This window comes from Curcuma longa, chromosome 11, assembly GCF_044706935.1.
Source record: "Curcuma longa cultivar G26 ecotype Majalengka, Jawa Barat chromosome 11, ITB_CL_G26_1.1, whole genome shotgun sequence".
Taxonomy (NCBI): domain Eukaryota; kingdom Viridiplantae; phylum Streptophyta; class Magnoliopsida; order Zingiberales; family Zingiberaceae; genus Curcuma; species Curcuma longa.
Window position 1 is genome coordinate 8089828 of NC_133871.1, and position 28000 is coordinate 8117827.

Genomic DNA, 28000 nt, shown 5'->3' on the forward strand with positions numbered 1-28000 from the left:
GAAGGTTTACTGTAAGAACCTCTTCCAATTCGGCTCGTCGCCATTCAGATCTACGCGAATGATCCAGATCCTACCACCCACTCAGCCGGGGCTTCCGCCATTCAAATCAAACGTGTTTACTCCTCTTCCACAACCCCCGTGCCGCCAACCAACGTTTGGATATTATCTTCCGGGTCACGCCCAGTCGTTTGATAAGTCGCAGAGAGCGGCTGGTGTGAGCGTCCGCAGAATTTTTTTTTTTTTCAAAAAAAAAGTTCAAACCTAACCTCTTGGGAAGTTGGAATGCTTTCTTTTCACATGAATATTCATTGACTAATTCAGACGTACAAACTTCGACTTTCTTATCGGATAAACTCGAAATATAATTGGGTAAAAATAAAATAAATGTGCTCCATTATTTATGGAATCATCGAGGGGGTATATTAATTTTTTATTATAAAAATGCTGTATTCTCTTATAAAATAATATAATTATCCTCCGATACATTATAACAATTACAAAATTATAATTATTATAATATTATAAATCATAATTGACAATTCTAATAACTATGAAATTATAGCTATTATATAATTTTAACAACTATGAAATTTGTAAGTATCATAATTGAGTCATCACACAATTGTAATAACTATAGTTTAGTAGTTGCTATATAGTTATAGCAACTATAATATGAAAAAAAAATTTGAACAAAAGTCAAGAAGATGTTCCTTTTGATTAAAATTATTCAAAATTTTCAAAAAGATGTAAATGATATTTTTATAATTTGAAATCAAATTATTATCGATTTTACCTCATAAATAGTCGTAGATCTTTAAACGAGTTTCGATTTGATATATATATTTATCTCATGGTTTAATTTGAGTTAAAAGTTATGATCTCTCAAAATTTATGAGTTAACATTTATGTTATAACAGTTACGAAATCATAATTATTACAACTATGTAATAATTATAAAATTATAGTTGTTATAATATGAATATTAAATTTTAAATTCTTTTAATTCGTATGACATATAAAATATCAAATCAAATTTTATTCTGAGATCTATAATTACGGAGTGGAATCCGTAATGATTAGATTTCAAATTCAAATCTTAAAGGTTTTTTTTAAGGCTCCGAACGCTTTTAATTTTCCGGATGTAGAGCGATATTTTCATTAAAAAATAATATATTATCCCTATAAAAAAAGGTGTCTTTTTCTACTTTTGCCTGATATGATTTATGCGTGTAGATCGATTTTCCTAATATTATTTAACTCTGAATTTTTATTTTTTAATTCATGGGAAAGGACCGCATAGAAAATGGCATAAGACGAATCCGATCAAGACAGCAACTAGAATATTGAAGAAAGTCAAGTGATAATCATTGAAGAAAATTACGTATTTATACATTTAAGTGAGATCAAACTAATTATTATAAAAAATATTTAAATAAAAATAAAAATAAAGAGTTAACAAAGTCAAGTAACAAATTGACAATTCAAATCTCTACTATTGCTAATAATATTCATGGCTAAACAAACTTCAAAACCGGCAAGCAAGCAAAAGACTCATGAGCTCTATATGCATGGAATGGAGTTCAACGGAGACGACGACCGGCATTGGAATGCTTGGTGCCGATGCAGTAGGCAGGCATTTTTAGTAAAGAACTTTTCTCCTCTGGGCAAGCTCTCTATATTTTGATCCTTCTTCTATATGATTTTGTGTCACAGGCAATTTGTTAAGTATCTTTTCAGTGTATCACCGGGATTGATGTCAGTGATGAATAAAGTCATGAAATTTTTTAATGTGAGATCTATTAAGACTTGAGTTATTTTAATTAATATTTAACCCCAATCTATCTAATTGCAATATTTTAAAATTTTTAAAATTAAACTGTATTGACTTTCCGCAACTGAAGAATTAAAGAAAGAACATATGGGATGTTCATCCAGGTTAATATTTGTAGCGACATTAACTTTATAAGATAACAATTGTCAAAATGAGATCAAAATTTTTTAGATATAATCTTTCTCATTCAAAAGAGTAAAAAAAATTCTTTTTCTTTTCAAAATTAATGTCAAAAATATATGGTCAATATATTTTTTAAATTTACTACTTCATTTTTCTCAACCTTCAACAAGTTAAAATGTTTAAAATAAAATTATGTTATTTAATTAGATAATAAAAAGAAAATTAAAATTATTGCAACTGATTTCTAAGTATGAATATTTATTGGACAAAAATCAAAAGAATGTTCTTTCATTTCCCAGTAAGGAGAGGTTTTTGATTTTTTTATCAAAAAGATCCGTTTCATTTTATTATTTTATCATGTATATTTACTCAAATGATCTATCAGTATTTTATTCTATACTACTACTGTCTAAATCTTAAATTCTAAATACTAATTTCTGAATCAATTAGACGCATTATAATTACTACAGTTTCGTAACTACTACAACGCATCCGACATACTTAACATTTAAAAATATTCATATTGTAACAGCTACGATTTCGTAACTATTATAACATATACTCAACATGTTCAAAAATATTCACAACAACGTTGTAATAACTCTGATTTTATAATTACTAAAACTATAACATAGATTCAATTCATATTCAACTACATTATAACAATTTTTACAAAACCGTAACAATATTACTAACATGAATATTTTTGAACATTAAATATGACTTGTTGTAATAACTATGAAATCGTAACTACTATAACGTATCAATCTATTCAAAAATAAGATGAAAGATAATAATATTAAATAGTATAAAATAATACTAGAGTATATTTAGATAAATGTATATAGTAGAACAGTGAGATAGAAGTACCTCTTCCATAACAAAGGACGTCCCTATTTGGAAATAAAGAACGTCCTTTTTATTTTTGCGTAGATTTATATTTATTTGTACGGGGAAAAAACCTTTCACTAACTCATTGCATGATTGAATCAATTATTGCACGCGACAAAAGAAACAGAGAATGGATGTGATGCAAGACTATAGAGTATAAAAATGTACCCCACCAGATGACTTTGCTTTTGTTGGGACTTCACCACTGACAATCCCACTAAACCCTAATCTACAAACTAGATGAAAGTTGATTTCACCATTTTAATTTCTTTTCCAACTAAAATAACCAAATTTACTTAAACTAACATCGAACAGAACTTCACATCACAACCAACAGATCAACTATAATCTTAAACATCCTTCAATCCCAGACACAGAAATCTAATAGAAGCATCCCAGAATTTGCAGTCTTACTCTGTTTACTATAGGGAGATGCATAGTAACACGTTCTACAAAATTAACACAGGCTCCAAGTGTTTCTAGTGATCCAACAGGAGGTAGAGATAGAGTAAATCAACATTTACATACCATTATTTCGGGGACTAATACGATTCCTTGATGGGCGTGATATTGGCTACTGTCAAATGAGTTCTAGGAGCTGCATATTTAAAAAAAAACACACACACACAAAATAGATCAACTTGTCAATTAAGCAAAACCAATAAGTGAAACTCAAATACTACATGAGGAACAGTATAATAATGTGAATCTCCATTGTCGTTTATCCTAAAGTTCTCGTGCATGACTAGCTTATCGGTGATAGAGCGATAATCATTGACATCTATTTAATCAGAACTTTTGTAATGGTATTTGGCAAATCAAAACAGCTAATCAACAGCAGTGGTTTTGACAATCTTTTTATTTTTGTTCACGTAAATAAAATCATGTTCTTTCGTTGACTATGTAGGAGTACAATTGACAAAGATTAGTACATGCGTGCCATCAATGGATTTGAATTATGAAACATTTTGCATTCAAGTAACAAAATTTCACATGTGAGGAATGCCTCGCAAATAATGCAGGAGAATATTGTAGGTGCCAGAAATGTATTTAACAAACGTGAATGGCTAATCCTTGTCACTTGAGAGAAGTGAGTTTTGTCTACAAGGACTGTTCCTTTGATGGGGACCAACCATTGGGCTACTTACTCATTCCAAAGTTGTCTACGGAAATTTATCTTAATCAACAAGCAACAACCTTCCACATGACAAAAATATGGTTTGTGGCATATGAATATGATAAGGAGGGCACAAACATGAAACTTTTAAAACAACAAGAAGTTGGAAGTCACGAGTATTTACGGTTGGCTACATGAATCTCTAATAATTGACACTATGTAAAGCTACATCAAGAGCAAAACTAAGGTCAATTATTTCTCCTTTGAATGTTTTTAGGAAGAAAATTTAGTAGTTATTTCCTTATTCGTGAGGTATTGGATAAATATTTTTAAACACCAAATAAACATTTGAAGGCAATAGTCTTGTATAATATTACAGTTTAGAATGCTCATCTACAACCAGTGAAAAACTATTAAAATGTATTAAGTCAAAGAAGAATTGAATGCCGACACTTTCAAATTTCATAAAAAGTAGCACAAATAATGATAAGAACTAGCTGACAAAGTTACTTAAGGAATCATTTATTTGCATGCAGGTTCTCTCTTTTATATTACTCGGTCACAGTTGAGGTACAACAATACTCTGAAATGAAAGAAGAAAATATATTTCAATTATTTAATTGATAACAAAATTTCTCATCATAGATGTAAACATAAAGGGTTAATTAATAAATTTATCATAAAATTTATATTGTTCATACCTATCACAGCCTTTAAAATTTTTCGAATCTATCACAACATTTAGGTTTTAGTGTCATATCTATCATCCATTTGGTATCCATCCAACTGTTGTTGTTGAGACGATGACATTATATCAATCTCTCTAACTACATCATCTGCTGAATGAGAAGATAGTTACTGGGTCAGATTAATTCAAAGAAAAATCCTAGAGACTGTCTTCCTCTTCATGTTGTGGCCAAGGCGACAAGCTAGATAAACCTCCTCTGCCAAACTAGATAAACCCCATCAGGGGAGAGACATTGCCTATAGATCCCATTGGATTGAGACATGAACAGATTTAGTGACCATGGAACTATCCACAGCCTCAATCTCTAGAAATAACCTCTAGGCAGTCGGAATCAGTGGCAACGGCGTAGACCAAGTTGCCCCTAATTGTAGCATCATGCTTGAAGACGACGACGTGGTGAGCTTCACGGAGGAGCTCACATATGCCATGAGACCTACAACTTGACTCCAATAACAAACAGCTGGAAGGAGGCTTTCACAACCACCAACGCTCAACCATTTCTATAAGGTCAAGTATCATGTTGTTTGATTAAACAAACCAAAAACTAGTTCAACCTAAGACAATCAAGCCCCGCAGATCATTACCCGAGCTCTTTAGTAAAGTGGCCTTCTTCATTCCCAACTCATGCCATGGTCTACACTAAAATTATCTACTTATCATAAACGCACAAACTACAAAGAGGCATTACCTCGAACGCTGAACGGACAACTTTCTTGGCGCGCTGAAATAGAGAGACACCCTCTCTGCAAGAGTGTATGTGCTTGAACTGCTCGATGCCGAGCTTGCGAGTGACCCAGCCGAACTGGATGTAGACGAAATCGGAGTAGGGGAGGCTGACCTTGATGGAGCTAACGTCGTACCAGACGAGGTAGTTCCGGATCTGGACGCCCTCGAGGTTGGAGACGGAGCCGTAGCCGAGGAAGCCGGACACGCGCGGGGCGTAGAAGACCACGTACTCCAAGTCGACGTAGCACTCGCCGTAGAGTTCGACGACGAAGTATCCGTTGGAGGAGACGGAGAAGGACTTGACGGTGTCGGGGAAGATCCCCACCGGGAGGCTGTACTCCTGGAGGATGTCGTAGATGGTGGAGCTGTTGAACGTCGAGGCCGTCGATTGGGCTTCCGCCGCCTCGGTGAGGGAGGAGGAGGGGAGGAGAGGGAGGTGGAGAAAGAGGAGGAGGAGGAGGGAGGAGGAGGAGGGTGGAAGACATGGCGGTGCCGAAGGAGAACGACGAAATTGGGAACGGAGGGAAGAAATTAATATAAGAAAAAATTTATAAATTATTTTTTATTTAAATAAAAAAATATAAATAAAATTTAAGATTGTAATTTATTAAACATATATAAAACTAAATTTGACGATTAAAATTGAAAAAATAAAGAGAGAACATAAAATTAAAAAGACACCAAAATAATTCTCATTTTTTTAATCCAAAAATATCTTTATTTCAGTAGTGTTATAGTATCATACCTACTTGATTAAAGTTATTATTACACCCATAAAGTACTATTATATTAAAATTATTCTAAATTCATCTTAATCCTGTTGTAATAAGTAGCTTTAGCCAAAGTTATTAAAAAAATATTTTTGAAATAAAATGTTGTTTTGATTTTTTTAAAAAAATCCCTGCACAATCATTGTCCTACTTTCTCAGTGCTGGATGATATAAGTAAGTACACAATGCCTCGACAGTTGATAATGGCAAATGATTGTGGACAAAACTTTGAATGGTGCACAATATCGATCGATCGAAAGGAGCTAGTTCTTTGCCAGTTGGGCATTTGTTTTTTAGTGCAGACAAATCTGCATGAGAAATATGCAAGAAAACAAGGAACTTTAAATGCAAGAAATATTTGTCCTTGTTTATTTCTGAGGAGAGAATAACAAATGGATGCCAAGGAAGTGTAATCTTTGTTTCCCAAGGAAGTGTAATCTATTCCTTTCTCGGGAAGTAATGGAACTATTGAAAATAATCTCTAAATTTTATTAATTCGACAAATAAATATCAAAATTAAAAATTGAATTATAAAAACAAATGGGTAAATATTATTAATCAATAAAAAGTATTTCAAAACAATTAAATAAATCCAAAATCTTATAGAAATACCCTTAAATCTTAGACCCAAAAATTACTAAAAATAGTGACACAAATGAATAATACACTTATGTTATTACTATAAGAATTGAATATGTAATTAAATATTTATATAAAAATTGATTAAATATTTAAGTAGCAAATACAAATACAATTAGCAGCCTAGCGAACTATTCTATTCTATTTATTTTGCTCAGCTGCTAACTGTTTGGGTATTTATATTAACTCAAAAATACTAGGGTAAAATGAAAATATGCAATCTGATTATTTATAAAATGAACCTTTTAATAGTTTAGTATACTTGTGACTAAAGGAGTACTAATGAATAATGATTTGATAGTATATGCTGAAAAAAATTGGCAATAATATAAAATCCAACTATTCAATATTTAAGGATATGATGATTTATTGATGATATATATTTATCCTTCATAAAAAATAATGATGATTTAATAAATATATTATTATGTAATACAATACATCATGCTTTAAACAAAAAATATAATTTCAGATATTTACTGAAATATATATAATCCTCATTTTAAAGTTGTTAGGGTCGTCTGATACGAGTACTTTCATATTTATCCGGCTGCATCAATTTCTTTTTTATCTTTTACATCTTTTTATTCCTTTGGTTCTTCAATTTAACTTCGGTAAACAGTGAATAAAGATATATAATATTATAAATAATTAATCTAATATTGTTATTTATCCAACGGTGCTCAATTTTAAAGATATATTATTTAAAAAGCGTGAGCAATTTAGAACAGTTTGAATAAGTATTTTTACTGGAAAAAATAGGACAAGTATTATTTTAAGTTTTTTATTATATATATATATATAATTTAACGACAATCAATAAAAGGAGCCTTCTATTTAAAAAACAAAAATGAAAATTATATAAGAAGCATAACACATAATTAAGAGTATGACAAATATGATGAAGGGACTGATAATTCATCCTCCTCCCTTTGCGTGGATTGGATGTGTCAATCGGGCCCGGGGCAATGGTGCAACGGTAGGATATTTGGGTTGCGAACGGCCGGAAGCGACGCGATTTGATCCCCAGCTACGACGTATTTGTAGAAATTTTCCTCCAAATGAGAAACGCAATCAAAGGATGACGGTGGCATCGCATTGGCCGCCGTATGCGCTTCCCGATTTACCCTAGTGGTCGGTAAACATAATTAGGAGAACTGATCAAATATGAGATGTGGCTACTGGGATTATCCTCCTTTTTTTTTTATGGTCAGAAGCAATGCCGTGGCAAATCCGTGTATGAGTCAAACGAGCAACCAGACTAACTACCACAATTTGACTTGATCTAGAAGCTTCCAAGTGACTGAAAATGTCCGCCGAATAGATCCACGCAATCCAGTTAGTCCATTCGATTCGATCTATTTGTGGAAAACTAAATCAACAGTTCGCGGTTCACTCGGTTCACAAGGGTGGTCAACTGAATTGAAAGGGTCAAACTTACAAAATGACTTTAATGTATTCAAATCTGGCGCCGATAGGCTTCGATGGTCAAAGACGCTAATGCATGCATTTAATCCAAAGACTATTTGGTTCAAATTATTTATTATTTAATAATTATATAGTTAAAATTATAAAGTATAAAATATAACTTAATATTATTTAATTTAATTTAATTATTTATAAAATAAAATATAATTAATTTATTATATTATCTATGATTTAATAATAATACTATTAATAATATTAATGATGATAATATATATAAAAATAAATATAATTTATTTATAATTTTTTAAAATTTAAAATAAGTGTATATATATTTTAATAAAATAATTTATTAAATTAATTATTTTAATAAAATAATTCATTAAATCAATAAATATAATTCGTTAATTTTATTTTTTAAAATTTAAAATAAATATATACATTAATAAAATAATTTATTAAAATAATTATTTTAATAAAATAATTTATTAAATTAATAAATATAATTCATTAAATTTTATTTTTTAAATTTAAAATAAATTATCTCATTTAAATTTATAAGTATTTAAATTAAAATTTATTAAATTAATCAATTCAATTTCAATTAAGTTTTATGGTATATTTCAATTAGCTCGGTTTTAAAATTAAAAGATAATCATAAAAAAATTTATTAACATTTTGAATTATAGAAAATCTTAGACTATTAAAGTAATCATATTTCTGGATTATAATCATTTGCTGATGTAGCGGTAATGATAATTCCCAATCAAACACCCTCTAAGTATTATTTTTATAATTATTTTTTAAGGGGAGCAATTTAGAGAACATCTTACTAGAATACATTTTTTTTCTATAATTCAAGTGTCGAATTTCATCCTATTAATTTTAGAAATAGGGGATGTTTACTTTGATTTATCAGATAAATCAAAAGCACAGATGTATTTATTTTTCAATAATTAAAAGTGTTTGGAGATGATATATAAAATTTAAAATAAAAGGGTAACAATTTAAAGGACTCATTTTTTTTAAAAAAAGGATTATTCTATTTTTATCGGAAAAATATTTGTATTATAACACTATTATGTCAAAACTAGAATAAAATTATTTCACATAGAATACTAATATATTAAAATATTTTTTAAAACTTATCAAAATTATTCTGATATTTTTTAATTTTTATCTCAAAAATAAACATAAATAAATAGGCTTAGAGTTTATAAAGTTTATTTTATTTTTTAGATATTAAAGAAATTAAATAGGTGCATTTTTTAAAAATAAAATAAAAACTTTGTATTTGCAACGGCAACATGGAAGGGATTTCATTTCGTTGACTCGACGCCGGCGCCGAACCTCCTTCCTCGCTGCCGTTTCCACGAAACCAAACGCGGTTTGAAATCTCTCTGCTAGCGAAGTGCTGCGGGACCCACGCCGAAATAAAACCGTCGAGTGATTAATTCATCGCGTTCCCAAATTGGAAATTTAATACTGCAACCTCCAGCCCACGGCACGACCTCTCCTCAAACGGCTATTTCCTTTTGCTCTCGGCTCCGCTTCCTTCGGCTCCTCGTCGGCATCGCTGCCATTTCTAGGGTTACGGTTGCCGGCGAGTTCCTCGCTTCTTACGCCGATTTGATCGCCTCCCTGGCTGGCGGATCAGTGGAGGATCGGTAGGTGCGACGATGAGGCGGTCGAAGCTGGAGCTGTCCTTTAATCCGTTTACTCGGAAGAGGTTCCTGCACTTCCTCCTTCTTCTCGGGCTACTCTACCTCTCTTTCCTCCTCCTGTGTGAGTTCCCCTTCGTATCCCACGGCTTCACGCCGCTTGACGCCGCGGGCGGCCTCCTCGGTGGCGACCCGGTGGCCCGTCGAGTCTCCCTGCAAAGCGAGGAGGACACCCAAGCGATCTATGCCCCAGTTCGTCCCTTTTTATTCCCTTATCGTCCGGAAGTTGCCGCTGCAGCTCCTATCCCACACCGCTCGCCGCCCGAGACGCTGCGCCGGCGATCGCTGATCGTCTCCGGTTTGGCGCAGTTGGAGCTCAACTCGAGCAGTAACGGAGCCTTTTCGGATCTCCACAAGTCGGCGTGGGATGCGTGGGAGGTGGGGCGGAGGGTTTTTGAAGACCTCAAGGCTTCTCCGGCGCCGTCTGCTGCGGCTCCAACACAGGAGATTCGGGTGGAAGAGAACTGCCCGAACTCGATCATGTTGTCCGGAGCGGAGTTTCAGGAGCGAGGGAGATTGACGGTGCTTCCTTGTGGGCTGACGTTGGGGTCCCATATCACTCTGGTGGCGAGGCCACGCAGGGCACACCCCGACTATGATCCAAAGATATCGGTTCTGAAGGACTCGGAGCAGGCCCCGATGGTTTCTCAGTTCATGATGGAGCTAAAGGGGCTTAAAGCTGTGGATGGCGAAGACCCTCCAAGGATTCTCCACTTTAACCCCCGGTTAAAGGGAGATTGGAGCGGCAAGCCAGTGATGGAGCTGAACTCCTGCTACCGCATGCAGTGGGGGTCTGCTCAGCGATGTGAGGGCTGGAAGTCCAAGTCCAGCGAGGAGACAGGTATGGACATTAAGGATACTCGTTGGCCTAAATATTCAAATCCCATTTGTGAATTCTATTAGGAATTTTAGACTAGTTTCTAAATTGTTTTTATGCTAAAAAATAAATCTTCAATGTGCATATGATATTTTCATTCTTTATCTGATTTGGATTGTCAAATGTTACAGTTGATGGTCTGATTAAGTGTGAAGGGTGGACTCGAGATGAAGATACCCTGGTGGAAGAGACAAAGAAGTCATGGTGGTTTAAGAGATTAATTGCTCCGGCGAAAATCTCTTTTGATTGGCCATATCCATTTGTGGAAGACAAATTGTTTGTTTTAACATTAACTGCTGGTTTAGAGGGTTATCATATTCATGTTGGTGGGAGGCATGTAGCATCCTTTCCATACCGCACTGTGAGTTTAGCTTAAATCTTTCTCTCTAACTTCAATTTGACTTGCTATAAGTTCTATTTTTAAAGTTTTGATTTTTCCTACAGAGTTTCGCCCTTGAAGATGCCACCGGCCTGTCATTGAATGGAGATCTCGACATTGAGTCAATATATGCTGTTTCATTGCCTGCTAGGCATCCTAGTTTTTCCCTGAAAAGGGAACTGGAGATGTCTGCTCAGTGGCAGGCTCCTCCACTTGCTGATGAGCCTATTGAACTTTTCATCGGCATACTTTCTGCAGGAAACCATTTTGCAGAACGTATGGCAGTCAGAAAATCATGGATGTCTGCATTAACTGGATCATCAAATGTGGTGGCAAGGTTCTTTGTGGCGCTGGTAATTTTTGTAGTTGCTTGTTAAATTCAGTTATTTTAGGTTATCATCTTCTGACACATTTTCTGGACAGAATGGAAGAAACGAGGTGAACATGCAATTAAAACTGGAAGTGGAATTCTTTGGGGATATTGTTATAGTACCTTACATGGACAGTTATGATCTTGTTGTTTTGAAGACTGTTGCTATCTGTGAGTATGGGGTAAGTAAAACCTGCCTATTGGATGTTAAAATTAATTGCTGGAGCTTTAATCATAATTGTAAATTTGTTGGTGATAATTATACTTCTTTTGTCCTCTGCAAAAATAGGTTCGAACAATATCCGCTAAATATATTATGAAATGCGATGATGACACATTTGTGAGGCTTGACTCAGTACTCAAGGAAGTGAATAAAATCCCATCCGATAGAAGTCTTTACATAGGGAATATTAATTATTACCACAAGCCTCTGCGCTTTGGGAAATGGGCTGTGACATATGAGGTATGCTCATGTTTCATTTCTATGGAAATTAGAATTTGCAAGCTCCTAAACAAGCCTCCAGATGCTTTATGGCAAGAGGAGGAATGTGCTATTTATTATATTTCTCAAGGTTTGAAAAACCATGTGCAAACATCAAATTTCTTCCTTTCAGGAATGGCCGGAGGAGAACTACCCACATTATGCTAATGGTCCGGGCTATGTCATATCTTCTGATATTGCAAATTATGTTGTTTCAGAGTTTGAAAATCATACACTGAGAGTAAGCTCCTATCTTGATTTGAACAGATCAGTTCAATACTTCAATTTGTAACAAATCTATTCTAATTACATTTTTATACAAACGTCTCCCTGCCACACTGTTAAATGAATTCTTAAATCATCAATTAGGGCCATGTTTATTAAGCTGACTTATTAATATGCCTCATGGACTACCAAGTGGTTAGTTCCCCTAGGAAGCTTAACTCATTATTAAATTGAAAATTTGGAGATTGGATTAAGAAGAAAGCCGAAGGATTCAAGAACCTTTGGAGTAGCCAGCTGTAGTTCACATGGCACATTGACCATACAAGTCAGCTTAGCAGCACATAAGCAGTAGTCCAAGAGAAGACTAACAGTTAATATACACATCATGTATGACACATAGACAAGTTCTCCTGTTTCAGATTGACATCGTGACTTTGTTAATGTTCCTCTGGTGGATATGTAGTACCTGGAGTCACTTGTAATTCACATTAGGATCCATATTATAGTTTCTATCAGAATTCTCTATTTTATTTATAATCCATTGGATTGTATCTCACAACATACAAAATGCCTAATGTCATTCACACTTTTCTTGATACTCGACAATAACACTGTTCCAAAGTAATATACTCTTACTCTTGAACATTGAACAACAATTATTTTTTTGTGGTTTTCATTTTTAAAAAAAAACAGCATACACATTTTCATTTTAAAAGTGCCACTTGAACTCATTTCTTTGAAAATGTAAAATATCCCTAACTTTTGCAGACTGCATTTTATCAGTTAGCAAAAGCTTTAGTTATAGCTTAGACTATGCAAGTAAATATGCCTGAAAAATGATAGACCTTCTAAGGATCACTGGTCCAAGTTTTAGGATACTGCAGCTATTTTTTCTTGCATCTGAGACATTGTCGTAACTTGTTTACTCGTGCAGTTATTCAAGATGGAAGACGTGAGCATGGGCATGTGGGTGGAGAAGTTCAACATTACTAAGAAGCCCGTGGAGTATGTCCACAACGTCAAATTTTGCCAGTTCGGTTGCATTAACGATTACTACACTGCTCATTACCAGTCTCCTAGGCAAATGATGTGCATGTGGGAGAAACTCAAGGCAGGAAAACCTCAATGTTGCGACATGAGATGACGATAATCTGTGCAAGCAACCTTCACCACCAGCTCAGAGGCCAATTTTGCAAGTTACAACAAAGCAGAGGCTCGAGCCATCTCCAATCCTGGACAATCATGCGTACGGTACTTCAAGGGATGATTTAGTGCAAGCATCCCTTACCAGATTCATTTATTATTTCGTTCTTTGGGTTGATTTGGGAAGAAGGGTGGGGACTGGACTCGGAATGAGCTTTTACTTTTACCCATTCTGTGTACATTCTGATGTTTTGGTAGGTGTCTCTACGATGAGCTACGTAGAATGTAATTTAATGTAATACACATTGGAAATCTCATCCTGAGAATTTATTTAAACGAGTTGGTCAATGCAAAATTATTACTTTTAACTGATCGTTGGGTTTTACTCTTTCCTGTTCTTCAGGAGCCTATTTGGATCACTTGTAACCCTCCCAGACCCCATAGATGCCAAATCAATTCTAGGGTTGATGAAATGGAGGGAAAAGACTGCATCAAAGAGCAGAAAGAAAAGGTATATGTGCCATCAAATTTTATAAATTTAACGCGTTCTTTTATCTGTTCTTTTGTCTTGTATATAATACTAGTCTTGCACAACACAAGAACAATGTGTATATGTGCCATCCTTATCGGAAGTTAAAATGATCTATTATCTGACAAATAGATATGAGATATATCTCGACCTGATGTCTCCAAATTCTTGATCCTGAAAAAAAAAAAATGATCGAACTAACCCACTTAGAGTTCTGAGCAGTATCAATAGGAACTGATTATAGATCAATACCACTAGTTTACTCATCCAATGATCTGCAAAAAGTAGTGTTTGATAGATAAATAAAGTTTAATATTGAAGCAAACGTAAAGTTTAATATTATGCAGTCACATTTTTGGGAGTGAATATAACTGAACTCAAATAGGATCAGAGACATTTCATCACAAATACAATTCAGAAGCCAAAAGGCTTTAGCAGCCTAAAGCCAACATAACGAAGATGACAACAACACTAAAGCCAACCTAACGAAGACGACGACGATAAACCGACCTACATAAGGAACCTTCATGCCTTGATTGTCACACTGCACAGGCACAAGCCAGAGGGCTTCAGTGAAGAAGTCTGCCATTCAGATCCTACTGGAGCATCAGGATCATAGAGCAGTGTTTGATATCCAGATGTTTCTTCGAGCGCAAAAAGTAACAGCTTGCGGTTAAATATCCCAAAGCGGAATGCTATGGATGAGCTACCAGTAACAGGCACTGGAACTTTATTCCAAGAACTATCGACCGGATTAAATATTGCTAACTTTCTCTGGTTCTTCCACTCGATACAGAACAGCTTCTTGTCGAGCACAGCATGTGCAGTGACCATAACACATCCACTTCTCATCTCATTCCATGAGTGGCTTTCTGGATGATACACATTCACAAACCTGGTATTACCAATTGTGAAGCTAGATCGGCCACCCATGACATAAAGTTTGTCTTCAAAGCTGCAAGCAAAGCAACCCCACCTTGGACAACGAAGACTTTCGATTAAGGTCCACTTATTTATGTTTGGGTCATACACTTCGACACTTGATAAACAATCACCATAGGAATCAATTCCACCTACAACATATATATAACCATCAAGCTCGGCACAGGCAAAGTCACAACGAGCAATATTCATCTTGGCCATTGTGCTCCATCTGCAAAAAAGAAAAGCTTCCTTAGATTAATATTTGTGGACAGATAATGTGCAGTCGAGCAGTATTGAATGAATCAATGAATTAATCATGATAAACAAAGTGTCATGATATATTCATTGCTCAATTACATCAAATTGGTAATCAATCTGTTACACAGCATGTCAACTTGAGAGGGCTCTATTAAATCTAGTAAGCTTGATTTGACTTTGAGAAACTTTATGTCAACTATATAAATGTTGAGTTGCTTTTCTCTTTTAAGCAATTAATTTTTTATCTTTTAGCTATCATATTCTTTGATGCGCTTGACAATGAAGTACAGATAAAAGAACAAGATATAATCACCATGCAAAAGCACATTACTAACAAAGAAATTTCGAACGAATCTTTTCTATCTCTTAACTTGGAAAAACCGCTACATAAGTTGAAATTCTACATTAATTTAAGCTGTGAAATTGCTTGGCAATTAATCAATCGACGTGATTGCTTATATAGTAGGCATTTCACTTCAGATCTGAAATTGCTTGGCAATTAATCAATCGAGGTGAAAGAAAAACTGAATGGGCAGCTAACAACAATAGCAATGACACAGATCTGCTTAGCATGACTAAAATGATTCCGAAAAAGGAGTTCTTTTCCTAGAGAAGGCATACAGCTGAATAGAGAAAACAAAATTTGAGTTTCTTTTCCTAGAGAAACAAAACCAACAAAAAGTTATACTATCATTGTTTAACCATGTTAAAGTTCTTGCTAAATTAGAGGCCATTAGACAAGGGAAATAAAAGGATAGAAAAAAATCTATGTTAGCCATCTTCAAGCTCGCTACTGTGATTAGTTTTAAGAGTACACCATCCTCACATTTCAAGTTTTTGTTCTTGAACGCATGGTGAATTTATGATTGAACAAGATTTTGATACAAAGAGTAGAACAGGAGAGCGACAAGAATGAAAGCAAACTCAATACAGCAAAAAATGAAAAACAAATTTTTTGGTAGAATGTGTCAATTTATAGAAGGAATATTATGGAAATTTCAGCATCTCATGAGTAAAACTAAGAGGCAGTTCAAATTAAGTTATAATCACCATTCATTCATACACTCAACAATACAATGCAGGCTACAAGGACAAACTAGGCATGTAATATGATGGAGGAGAGTGAGAGATACCTATTAAGCCGAGAATCATACTGATAAACATCATTTGAAACACACTCCTTCCCTATATCAACTGAGTAGCCAGCTATAACAAACAGATAAGCATCAATGACAGCAACTCCAAACCCAGCTTTTTTAGAACCAGGCATTGGAGGAAGCACCTTGCTGTTATCCCCTAAGCCAGCCAATACTTCCCAATGGTTCCCAGTGCCATCAAGATCACCAGTTAAGATATACAACCATTCCTCGATCTTCCCAGCCTCCTTTCTTATAACAAGAAACTCCTTGCTTTTAATAAAAGATCTCCATCTCTTGCAAACAGCACCTATAACAGGGAGATGTTTCCGGGGAAGAAGAACAAGACAGAACTTGGCCACATCGTCAGGCAATCCAGGTATGATTGGACAATAGGGATCCTGCTGTGCTTGCAAGGAAAACCCAGCTGAAAACTTTTGAGTTGCCAGATTAGATTGAATTGAAACATTCAGATGCACCTCTGCATCCACAAGCCTTTTTTGAGCACCAAGGAACCCAGGCATTGCTAAACTGAGCATTTAAATAATGCTATAATTGATGAACATCCAGACTCAAAACAAATCCTTTGAGCAAGTCAGAGTAACAACAAATAATGTTATAAGAAGCAGTAGCCTAAAGAGAAAGATTCGTGATATCCATCATTCATAGGTATCTTAAGAGACCAAGGTACGAAAGAAGGCAATGATTCAAACAGCACAGGTGCAAATCCCAAGGGTGTTTTCTGTTTTCTTATGGTTGTTTTGAAGGCCATTCCACAGTTGCTGCTCCCAGAAAAGTTCTTCTGGATTAACGTCTGCTCTAGTTCACTGTAATTCTTGGTTTCTCCCAAAAACATTATACCAAAATCTACAAAATATTAGCGAAAGTAAAATAGTAGTACAGAATCACACACATAAAACAGAGAGAGAGAGAGAGAATACCAGTGGGTACAAAACTTTCAAAGATGTCAACCAGCCGTAAGATCCATTTTGAATCAACTGCAGCTTAAAAATCAACATACTCAACATACTACAAAAAAAATCAGGACAAAGATCCAGTGATGCAAAACACTCAACATACTCATTATAAATTTTGCATAATCATATATATAGAGAGATTTGGAAGATCAAATAAATTGCAAAAGCCTCACTATTTACTCTCCAAAGATGAAGACATCACATTAGAAAATTTTCACATCCTCTATTCAATTCCAACATTTTGTTTTCAGGTCACTACAAAAATGGGGTGAGGCTTGGATTGTGCTTATTGTTGGATTCAAAATGGTTCCAAGTGCCGAGTGTGTGGCTCACTACATGTTTAATTTACACCCTCTTAAGAAAAAAGGAGTCTCTTGAGCTTTACCATTTATTATCTGCTATTTATTTGTTTATTTTTGCACAAATTAAATCTCTTGGGCTTTACCATTTGCTTTACCACAACTACCACAGACCCACACCGACCATCCACTACCTAATTCCTTCATTTACAACTTCAACGAGCTCTATTGCAATGCCAAAGTTGAAGGGTTAACTTATTTTTGATGTTTTTTTTATCCTAGATTGAAGTTTATGTGACACTGATAAAATTTGTTCAATTATCAGATTCTAATCTATTCGCATTGTTTAAACTTAATAATCATTTAATTTCTTAGACAAATATAGGGATAAAACATGTAAGTTCAATAATACTTGGGAGCATATACATGTATCTTTGTGTTTCTACACAATCTAGAGAACCTGAACAATTTTAGTAAACTCATTTAGTTTTAGCTTTGTTCCCTTTATCCAAACTCCGTAATTTCAAAACTATAGTGAAATAGACAACTGACAGCAATAACACTTGTTTGTAAATTCAAGTACTTTTTGGATGTTTTTGTCCACAGCAGAGAAAGTTTGAATAGTTTCCAGTGAACCTGTTAAGTTATAGTTCTGTCCGGTTAATCCAAATGGATATTTTCAACTTTTTATGGACAAATATTAAAAATAAAAAAATATAAATTTAGTGAAATAGTATTTGTGTAAATTTAAATACTTTTAGAATATTTTTTATCAACAACCCAGAAAAACTTATCATTTCAGTTTAGATTTTATTTAGCACACGGGTATTTTGAAAGACTTTTGGAAGAGGGGCATCCGTTTGTTTTTCCTGAGTTTTCAAATTAACAGATCTGGAATATAGGATTCGGGATAGTTGGTGCAACGAGCCTTGTTTCACATATAACACAATGTAATCACCATAGAGCATAATCTAAGAGAAAAAAGAACTAACACCTAATTTCTCAGCACGATGATAGCAATCGCACTAAACAGATCACAACTGAACGGAACAAATTTTTTTCCTGCTTCTTGCTAAAATCGAGCCGGTAAATTTTGTTTTTTTTATAAGAATAGTTCCCTGCAGATCCCAAATCATCATTTGCAGAATAGATCTAACTTTGGCGAAGGGGGAAAAAAAGATCAACAGAAAGAAGAAAAGAAATCAATTCCGAAACCTATTACGTGCAACCAAAAGAGACTAGATTAGCTTACAAGAAAAAGAAAAAAAAACGAAATGCAATCGAACGCGTCCAAGAAAAGAAGAAGAAAGCAAAGGACAACGAAAAATCATTGCTAAATACCAAACAAAAAAAAAACATAGCTCAGATCTGTATCTGCGTGAAGGATTGAGATGAGAAAATTTACCAAAAAAATTGGGTATAGATCTTGGAACGTATCGGATGATGCGGAAGAAGACGCCGATGTCGATGGAGGCTACGAGTAGGAAGGGGGAAGTGATCCAGAGAGGCAGGAGGCCTTTTAAATAGGGTTGGATAGTAAACACGAAATGTTTACTTGAGGGTAGGGAAAGGATCGGAGAGAGAATATTGTAGCGGATAAATGTTTACTAGTGCAGAAAGGAGAGGAGAAGGGAAGAGAAGAGGGGAGAGTCGCAATTGATGTCTCCAAGATAGCATTAAATAGCACCTCTAATAATTGATGCCTCCAAGATAATAATTTAAAAAATATCCTTTATTTTTATTATCATAAAAAACACTTTATTTAAAAAAATATTAAAAAGACACTCCATATTTAAAATAATACCTTTATTCTACTATTATTATAAATTTAGCTAAAATTTCTTCAACATATTCAAAATTATCAAATAATTATAATTAAAATTATTCGATCAAAATAAATGAAATATTAATTAAACTATTCTAATTTTATTAAAAGTAGTTAAATTTAATTAAATAATATTAAAATGATTTTGATCTTTTAATAATAAAAACAAGAGGCACCGTTTTAGATTTCGCTCTCATCTTTTTCTTTAGATGGAAACATTTTGAAAGCTTTCGATCGGATAAAATATTCTTTAATGATGATGTGATAATTTAACAAGACCTGACTTTGACATTTTAAAGTTGAGGACGAATCTGATTCTCAAATTATATCCACGACTTTTCACTAGATAACTAGATAGGATTGTAAAAGAATCAAGTTAAATTTTATAATATTTAAATTATTTAAATTTAATTTATTTTTTTTATAGATTTGAATTTTAAAATATTATTTATATTATTCATAAATATTATTCAATATATTAATAAATCAAATACATATATATATTTATTCATTTAATTTAATAAACTATCTATTTAATTGATTTTATTTATATTAAATGAATATAAATAAATTTTGATTAAATTAAATATTAAATTTATTCATCGGCGTTCAATTCATATATCTCTGTTAATAGAGATTAATAATTAAATCCTGTAAAAAAATCTTGGCGTCCAAGGACCACTCTGCCTGTCGTTTAGCAAAGCAACGTCAAAGGGTTAGAGATATTGTAGAAATCTGCGCCAGACATGTCAGGAACAATCCAGTGCCTGTCTTCTTCACGGTGGCAGATCTGCCCGCACTGTCATCGCTTTGTCAGCTACTCTCGCCATTTATTCCTCCCCTATATTTTTTTAATAATTATATATATATATATATATATAGAATGGCAAATGATCTGCTGGGAAAACCATGCTCGACGATGAATCCCTCAGGTGAAGATATGTTCTGTGGTTGCCCTCGCATTCATTCACAGCACAAGAAAAAACCTGACATGTAGAGTGTTTTTGTTTCTCTCAAAACCACTCCAGCATTAGGGCAAGTTGGATAAAGAAGAAATCCCTAGTTTAAATCCAATTCAGAATAAATTGGTCTCAATATTAGAAGATAAACATGTGGAAAAACAATTAGAAAGGTCTGTCACAACAAGATTAATTAGATTTACTTGAGATGTCTAAGAGATGGTATGAATGTGTTATAGTTAGAAGAGTTGAATTAATGAGAGTGGAAGATGTAAAGGCTAGAGGGAGACAATAGAAAACATTAGTTAATGTAGGTACAAAATGATTTTATCTATGAATATTACTACTAGTGATAGTCTATCAAAGACAATGGAATGATAAGATCCACATAACTAATCTCAAATATGATCTAATGATAATAATAATTACTACAAATTATGTAAAGGTGGAAAACATTTTTGCACTTTTACAATACTACATTTGAAGAGACTCTTTCCTACACAAACTTAAAACCAGGCTATATGTATTTTCATGTTTCTTTACATGTGTAAGCACTTTGGATGATTTCAATCTACAAGTTAGGTTAGGTATATGGATTGGTATGAGCTGCTTGGAGTTGGCACATGATTGTAGGTGCTAAAATTCCACACTGTAGGTGGTTAGAAATTTGAATGGTTTTTTATCAGACAATTTCAGAGACAATTACCATCTAACAATCTAAAGAGTCTAGTTCTTTCACTAAAATTGAGAGGAGCATAGATCAACAAAGCAAGAGCTAAGGATCCGATTAATTAACTCAATGTATGAATGAACAAAATATACTTATAAGAAAAATGTTTGCTTAAGACTCATTTTACATCTCTCCAACAGATTGTTCAAGATAGTCAATCATGAAAGATGCATTTTTGTATAATGCTACAACATGTGAAATATTCTGTGTATTTAATGACTAATAAAATATAATATATAATTATGCATAAACATTATATTATAGATAATTATGAAATTTGAGTTAACATCAAATAGACTATTGAATTTCAATTTAACTATTTTACTAGGTTAGTAATACTAAACGAACTAATAAATTATACCTGGATTCATTATGGTTCCTTCTGAATTACTCCAACCACCCCATGAGTTGATTTATTCCTACATGACTCGTAAAGGGTATAACAAAGATACCTTGTCTCTAAATTGGATCGAAAACAAGGTTAAAGGGATCAAAATCTGTTAATTTATATGAAGCCTATGAACCAGCCCAACCAACAACTAGGGCTGTATGCATTATGTGAACTGAAAGTAAAGCTATTCTCACTTTAAGGAGTAATAATGCAAACACAATCAGAATTCTCTCATAATGTTCTACTGATTATAACAGTAGTTCATTATCTGCAAAATTATAAATCCTAACAATAATTCCAAGTTTAAAGAAAACAATAACTGAAGATGATGTTAAACACTGCACAAAGTTGAACAATTTGGTACAGGCACTTTCAGATGTCACTTAGAATGAAGCAACTTACAAGTTGAATGACATAGCATGAAGCAACTAAAACTAACATTGAGAGAAAGGGAAAAAAAATTCATACTGTAACGAGATTCGGATGGTCAAATAATGATGTGGAAAGAAAAGAGAAATGCCAGAATAGCTCAATTAATGAAGAACTCGACTTCTTAGCTTTCAGTTAAACATTAGCTAAATGTATTTATGACAACACAGATACTTTGAGATTGATATCCTGAAAATTGAAGTCTTAAGTACTCAAACATGGATCTGCACTCAAACTAGGAAAAACAAAGATCCCAACAACAAGCTAATTGGTACTTTATGACATACTACTGTTTGTTCTTGGAAGATTTTTTCTTGGTAGTGGTAGGAACATTCACCTGCGGCTTCGGATGCTTGTCTGCTTCACTGGGATCCAACCACTTCAAGTGGTGGCGGTTGAAGAAGGGCCAATTGGGCACGGTGATCAGCGCGGTGAGCACGACTCCACCGGCGTAGATAAGCATCATGGTCTGAAAGGAGGCAAGGGTGTACCCGATCCCCAAGGCGGCGACCGCGAAAACCACAAGCAAGATCTGCATCAGGGTCTCCGCGCGCTTCTGACCTTGCCAATCCATCTACAAACAAGTAAAACAAACATAAATAGCAAAGAAACAAGACGAAGCATCCATTGACATCATAGGCGAAGCCCTAGATCAACAAAAAAACGCAAGCAAACTTCGGCGTGAACCCTCCAAATTTGAATCACCATGAGCAAACAAGACGAAGATTACAGATCGGAGAAGTAGATGAACAAACCTTGAAGAAGATGATGAGATCAGAAAACAGAGAGCTGCAGGTGCGGATCGAGGGGATTGGAGGAACGTATCTCACGAGAGCGGCTTCGACGGCGTAGAAAAGAGGTTGACGTCATTAATGGGCTTTTTAGGTTACTGGGAGGCCCAAAATTAGTCGGGCCCGTGTAGGAAACCGGATCGATTTTTTTTTCTTAAAATCCGATATCAATCGGGAGGGGAAAAAGGAAGAGGTGAAGAGAGTGGCGAGTAGTCTGCGTCGGGACGGAGGAGATCGCCGCCGGCTAATTCGAAGGCCTCTCGAGTCCTCGCCGCCTTATCTTCTGAAGGTGTCATCTTCAATATTCTCCTCCTCCATCTCCTCTCTGTCCTCGATAGTCGGTTAGGACACTAAGGATATATCTCGTAGAGAGTTAAATTGTTTATCCTCATTTAAGTATGGGTTCTTGAGCTTAATGTCCATCCTCAATGAGGTGAGAAGGCTAAGATACCTTAATTTGGTTCCACTATAACATTATATTTAGCTTTGACCATCTTTGTTGATATTGCAAAGTTTTTTTAGTTGGCAGCTTGTGTAATGACACATAAAATCAACATTGGTATTGGATCCAAGATGCTGCAGGCTGTTTACATTCAGCCTGGTAGCAAAAATTTTTGTTCTTTAATGGTTTTTTCGTCATGTTTTTTGTCAATTAAATTTGTTGCATACTGCTACTTCTACTAGTACAATTAGGATATGTGGGCCTCTCAAGTAGTGGTTTTAACTATCTTCTAGAAATTTAGCATTTTTACAGTAGTTTATTATATTTTTATTTTAGCTAGTATTTACTTTCATTTCAAGCAGTGTTTCATATTGGACAAAATCAGATCCTGAGAAACTTGTGTTGGAAACGCATTACATAATGTATGTGTCATTAGTTTTTTGAAGTTTGCAATTATAGTTGTTAGCCATCTTAGTTTGTCGAATCACTTCCATCCTATGCATGTAATTATATGTCCATTATCATCTGCAGCCGACGTGTAGGAAAGCTCTGAGACAGTGTTGTCCACCATCATGAAGACTGTGATTCCCCTCACTAACTGCGTTACCATTCCATTTGATTATGGTCATCCTGGCATTGGCCTTCAACACAATAGCTTCTATTCATACAAGATTAAGTGCACAACAAAGTGGAGGTAAGATGTTTAAACAGTACCCCTTTGGTTCATCAAATGCTATATGCAAAAGTTTGCCAAGATATTGTCCAATGCCCATTCCATGCCTAGTGTCTCGTTGCCACTATCTGTAGCTAACTTCCACATTCATAATCCATATTTACTCCATATATCAATACTTCAATGGAACTATACCTATCAAGTTCTCTTTGACATCTTTTAATTCTTTATTTGTTAATCATGTCAACCAGGGTTGATTCAAAGCCTCGGGCACTTCGAATCTCATTTGAACATTCTTGCCTTGAAGTAAGAGTATCTCATCCCCCATGTTACTTTTGGTAGCTTGTTTTAGCTATTAGATCCTGAAGATTGATTAGCTATTCAATATAATGACTAAAACCAATGGTTCATGGGAAGGAGAGTTAGTTTCAACACTCTTCAAAATGTTGAAAGGGTGTTTCTCTTTTGTATCTCTTAGATGGAATTTTTTTTTTCTATAAGGCAATTACATTGCTTTCAAAATAGTACGATTAGCACTATGCTTACAGAAAACTTATCAAATTAAGTGGATTTTTAAGCATTAAGTTTATTGTTGATTTTCTTGCCAATTTTAAATTCCTATCTTTTTATCTAGTCCTAGATCAATTCACCAATCAGATTCAAGATAAATATCCTTTGTATATGTTGTTTGCCAACGATATTTTGTTAATTAATGAGAACTTAAATAGATAAATCATCGAAGCTTAAATTTTGGGGAAAATTTTAGAAACTAAATGATTTAAGTTAAGTAGAAATAAAACAAAATTCATGAAATGTATTTAGTAATAGGGAAAGAATTTGAGGGAATAGTTAAAAAGAATGGACATGAAAGTTCTGTACATAACATTTTAGATATCTTGGATTTCTTATCCGAAAATAAGAGATTGATAGGATAAAAGGATGGATGGTCAAAATAGAAGGGATCTTTTGGAGCCTTGTATTCCCTCATGTGCCACTTTGGCTAAAACGAATATTTTATAAGATTATTGTATGAGCTACTGTACTTTATAGGAAAAGTGTCGGGATGTTAGAATGCAACATGTAATAATTTAAGGCTGTAGAGACAATGATACTTATGGGAAGGTGTTGCATTACAAGAAAGGATAAACTAAAAATAAACTGAGACCAATTAGTGTAGCTCTGTTAGATGATTGGAGAAAATTGGTTGAGATGGTAGTGGTTTGAACATGTTCATGAAGCGGATCCAAATAGTTGGAACAAACACAAAATGATGGTGATGATGTATTCTTTAGAGATAAGAAATAAATCATCAACTTCCAACTCTTATTTGGAGTTGGACAGAACATTTGCCAACCCATATTTCAATTAACTCTATTCCTTCTAATATATTGTACCTATGAGATCTTATCATTGGTTTTGGATGTCATAATATTCTGAAATTATGCACTTGTTTTTGTTTTAAGGTAAGAAGGGTCAACTATCGGCCACCTGGGACACAACAGAATCTCTTGGATGAAGTTAGTTTTTCTCTTCCAGAGAAAAGGTACTTAAACTAGCCAGTCAATTTACCCCTACACTGTAAAATTTCAATTTGAGAAGGTGTTTTTTCATTAACTGCCATCATTTTCTGGGTTCTTCAGCTTTGGTTTGATATTTGGACGAAGTGGAAGTGGAAAAACTACTCTCTTACATGTATAAATTGGTGGCTAATGTGCTCATCTACACTGGCAATCTAATTGCAGTCCCATTGTTCAGCTCACCCTTTTAACTCTTAATGCAGCTTTTAGCTGGACTTTCAAAACCCACATCTGGTTCAATAACCATTGAGAGATATGGAAACGATGGTAACCCAAGTCAATCACCAGAACCATTAGCACCAGAAAGAGTTGGTATGGTATTTCAGTTTCCTGAGAGGTATATCATTATCCTTGGTCAATGTTTGATTATTCATGGATCTTACAACATACATCCTTCCATGCCTTATGGAGCATGTGTGGGAACAAACGACTGGCTAGAGGGGGTGAATTGCTGGTGACCTGAAAACAAAACTTTCTTTTTCTCTTGCAATGCAAGGGCAAGTCTTTGGTTGGTTGATTGTATCAAGAGTGCAAACACAACGGAAATAAATAAATATAATATACAATACTAACAGTAAGAGTTTAGTGGTACAGAGCTCCACTCTTACTCCATGGCCAACTAATTTGTTAGGTGAATCATCCCTGTAAAACCACTATGAAAATCTCCTTTCAATGGATACAGTGCAAATGGTTTTTCTCTGATATAAAATACAAATGTAAGTACAAAGAGAAAAACAAACCTCATTTTCCTCCCGAGTAAATATAAGTGAGCACATTTGGAGTCTAATTCTACATATGGAGTAAATATTCTACACCAGTCTCACAAAGCATAGTGAGTCTAATTCCTTATAATAGTTTAATCGATAATGATCTGACTCCTGCAGAATTATGCAGTTGCTGATAGTTCGTTTTTATCAAAAAGTGTAGTTAATGGTCTGATTTTTCTCAAATCTATAGCTCCATGCACATATGGAAGCTCTATCCTTTATACCCATTATATTTCTTGTCAGATTTTTGATTTTGTCTATTTGAAATTGCAAACTATTAGGTATTTTTTGGCGGATACCATTCTCGAGGAGATGACCTTTGGCTGGCCAAGGCAGAAGGCAGATTTTGCATTGAGAGAACAGCTTGCTTTAAAACTACAATATGCAATTAATTCGGTAAAAGTCTACTTACTTTTGTAAGTAATACATATGTTCATATATAACAAGATTAAGTTACCTAGTAGAGAATTTACTAGTTGGTACCTCAAGATATAGTAATATTTACATGCCACGAGCTTATTAATAGTCTGTCCGGAGTTTGTAACCTCTGGAAGTTACTGACTGATTGCTCATATTACATGGAAATCCAGGTTGGTTTGAATAATATATCTTTGGATGAAGATCCTCATTCTCTGAGTGGTGGCTATAAGCGACGCCTTGCTTTAGCAATTCAATTAGTGAGAAAAATTCTAATAGCTGATGCTTTATTGAATATTATAACTGATAGGTGGTAAAATAATGATTTTTTTTAGTTCGGTTCTGACTATTTACAGTTTTTAGGTTCAAACCCCACAACTTTTGCTACTAGATGAGCCACTTGCAGGTCTTGGTATGAAATTTTACTTATACTAGCCAAAAAATCTTAGATATTCTTCAAAAATGTTATTAGATCATTTCAATCTAATCTCTTCTTCAAAGGTTTCTCTTAGTACTGCCAACACAGTGACAGATATAGAAATGGTAAAAAATTCTTTGGCACATCCTTTATGTGATTCTTGGCTTAATCAGATTGGAAAGCTCGTGCTGATGTTGTGAAGTTGCTAAAGCATCTAAAGAAGGAATTGACCATACTGGTTGTTAGCCATGACCTAAGGTATGCTCGACTTATCTCTTTTGTCGTTTTGAACAATAACAATTTCGTCAATCTCCCTTTAATTTGAATCTATTTGTGAAAATTGTTAAGATTCAAATGCTGTGGAACATCTAGTGAAAGCAACAAGAACTTTACCATATTTGTATCCGTGTTGCTTATCCTGGTCCTCCTGCTTACAAATGCAAAACAAGAAATCAGCAATTGCGTCTCTATTAATTCCAATCTTTTTCACAAAAATCATGAATAATGTGGCACAAGAGTCGCATAATCCCTGTAATCTTGCTTCTAGGAAATTTGCACTCACTACAAACTTCTCTACTTCCCTGATGTTTTCCCCCTTATCATACTTGATTTTTAAATCGTCCATTGCATTCTGCTTCATAAGATCATGCTTATCATAATTTCTATATTTTGTTTTTGTTATAATAATTCAACAAGAAAACACTGGTTTGATTAACTATTGCATGTCAGTCTGCATGGTGTCTGATGATCTATCATTATGTTTCAGAGAACTTTCATCTCTAGTGGATAGATCATGGAGGATGCAAATGGGAGGAATTCTCAAGGAAGAATCCCTTCCTCTTTAACTCTCAGTATCAGTTAAGGTGAATTTGCCACTTGTATATTGAATATGTTATATTACAACAAGTGATTAGCAATTTATCGCCCTCAGAGCATAGTTGAGTTGGTTACGACAGAACAGACTTGTAGAAGATTAGGAATTTATCATTGTA

The 28000-nt window shown here is 34.3% G+C and overlaps 5 protein-coding genes across 7 annotated transcripts; 2 read left to right on the forward strand and 3 right to left on the reverse strand.

Annotated features, from left to right (window-relative positions):
- Positions 1-3169: 3169 nt before the first annotated feature.
- On the reverse strand, positions 3170-5941 carry LOC141837046 (uncharacterized; the record flags this gene model as incomplete). The annotated part of the gene is made up of 2 exons (XM_074724524.1): positions 3170-3443; positions 5399-5941. Coding segments are annotated over 2 exons (561 nt in total), but the record flags the coding sequence as incomplete, so codon positions are not given.
- A 3838-nt stretch (positions 5942-9779) lies between these two features.
- Positions 9780-13802, forward strand: LOC141839495 (hydroxyproline O-galactosyltransferase GALT6-like). Its single transcript, XM_074727242.1, has 7 exons — positions 9780-10832; positions 11000-11229; positions 11313-11600; positions 11671-11799; positions 11907-12080; positions 12232-12339; positions 13258-13802. Exons 1-7 carry the CDS (start codon positions 9950-9952, stop codon positions 13465-13467), a joined length of 2022 nt encoding a protein of 673 aa, XP_074583343.1. The 5' UTR covers positions 9780-9949; the 3' UTR covers positions 13468-13802.
- A 508-nt stretch (positions 13803-14310) lies between these two features.
- LOC141841365 (F-box/kelch-repeat protein At1g67480-like) lies at positions 14311-19078 on the reverse strand. 3 transcript variants are annotated; one of them, XM_074729525.1, is made up of 4 exons: positions 18995-19078; positions 17255-17311; positions 16311-17180; positions 14311-15148 (listed from the first exon to the last, which is right to left on the reverse strand). In XM_074729525.1, the coding sequence occupies exons 3-4, from the start codon at positions 16850-16852 to the stop codon at positions 14521-14523; spliced, it is 1170 nt and encodes a 389-aa protein (XP_074585626.1). In that variant the 5' UTR covers positions 16853-17180; positions 17255-17311; positions 18995-19078; the 3' UTR covers positions 14311-14520. The 3 variants fall into 3 exon arrangements, with proteins under 3 accessions (XP_074585626.1, XP_074585627.1, XP_074585628.1); XM_074729526.1 differs by having other exon boundaries at positions 17255-17317; positions 18995-19074; XM_074729527.1 differs by having other exon boundaries at positions 17255-17342; positions 18995-19072.
- Positions 19079-22027: 2949 nt separating this feature from the next.
- LOC141841058 (signal peptidase complex subunit 1) lies at positions 22028-22760 on the reverse strand. Its single transcript, XM_074729183.1, has 2 exons — positions 22679-22760; positions 22028-22497 (listed from the first exon to the last, which is right to left on the reverse strand). The coding sequence occupies exon 2, from the start codon at positions 22495-22497 to the stop codon at positions 22210-22212; it is 288 nt and encodes a 95-aa protein (XP_074585284.1). The 5' UTR covers positions 22679-22760; the 3' UTR covers positions 22028-22209.
- A 153-nt stretch (positions 22761-22913) lies between these two features.
- On the forward strand, positions 22914-28000 carry LOC141840239 (ABC transporter I family member 11, chloroplastic). Its single transcript, XM_074728169.1, has 11 exons — positions 22914-23003; positions 23688-23850; positions 24081-24135; positions 25293-25372; positions 25470-25521; positions 25610-25743; positions 26455-26569; positions 26764-26850; positions 26954-27002; positions 27182-27266; positions 27775-28000. Exons 2-11 carry the CDS (start codon positions 23729-23731, stop codon positions 27851-27853), a joined length of 858 nt encoding a protein of 285 aa, XP_074584270.1. The 5' UTR covers positions 22914-23003; positions 23688-23728; the 3' UTR covers positions 27854-28000.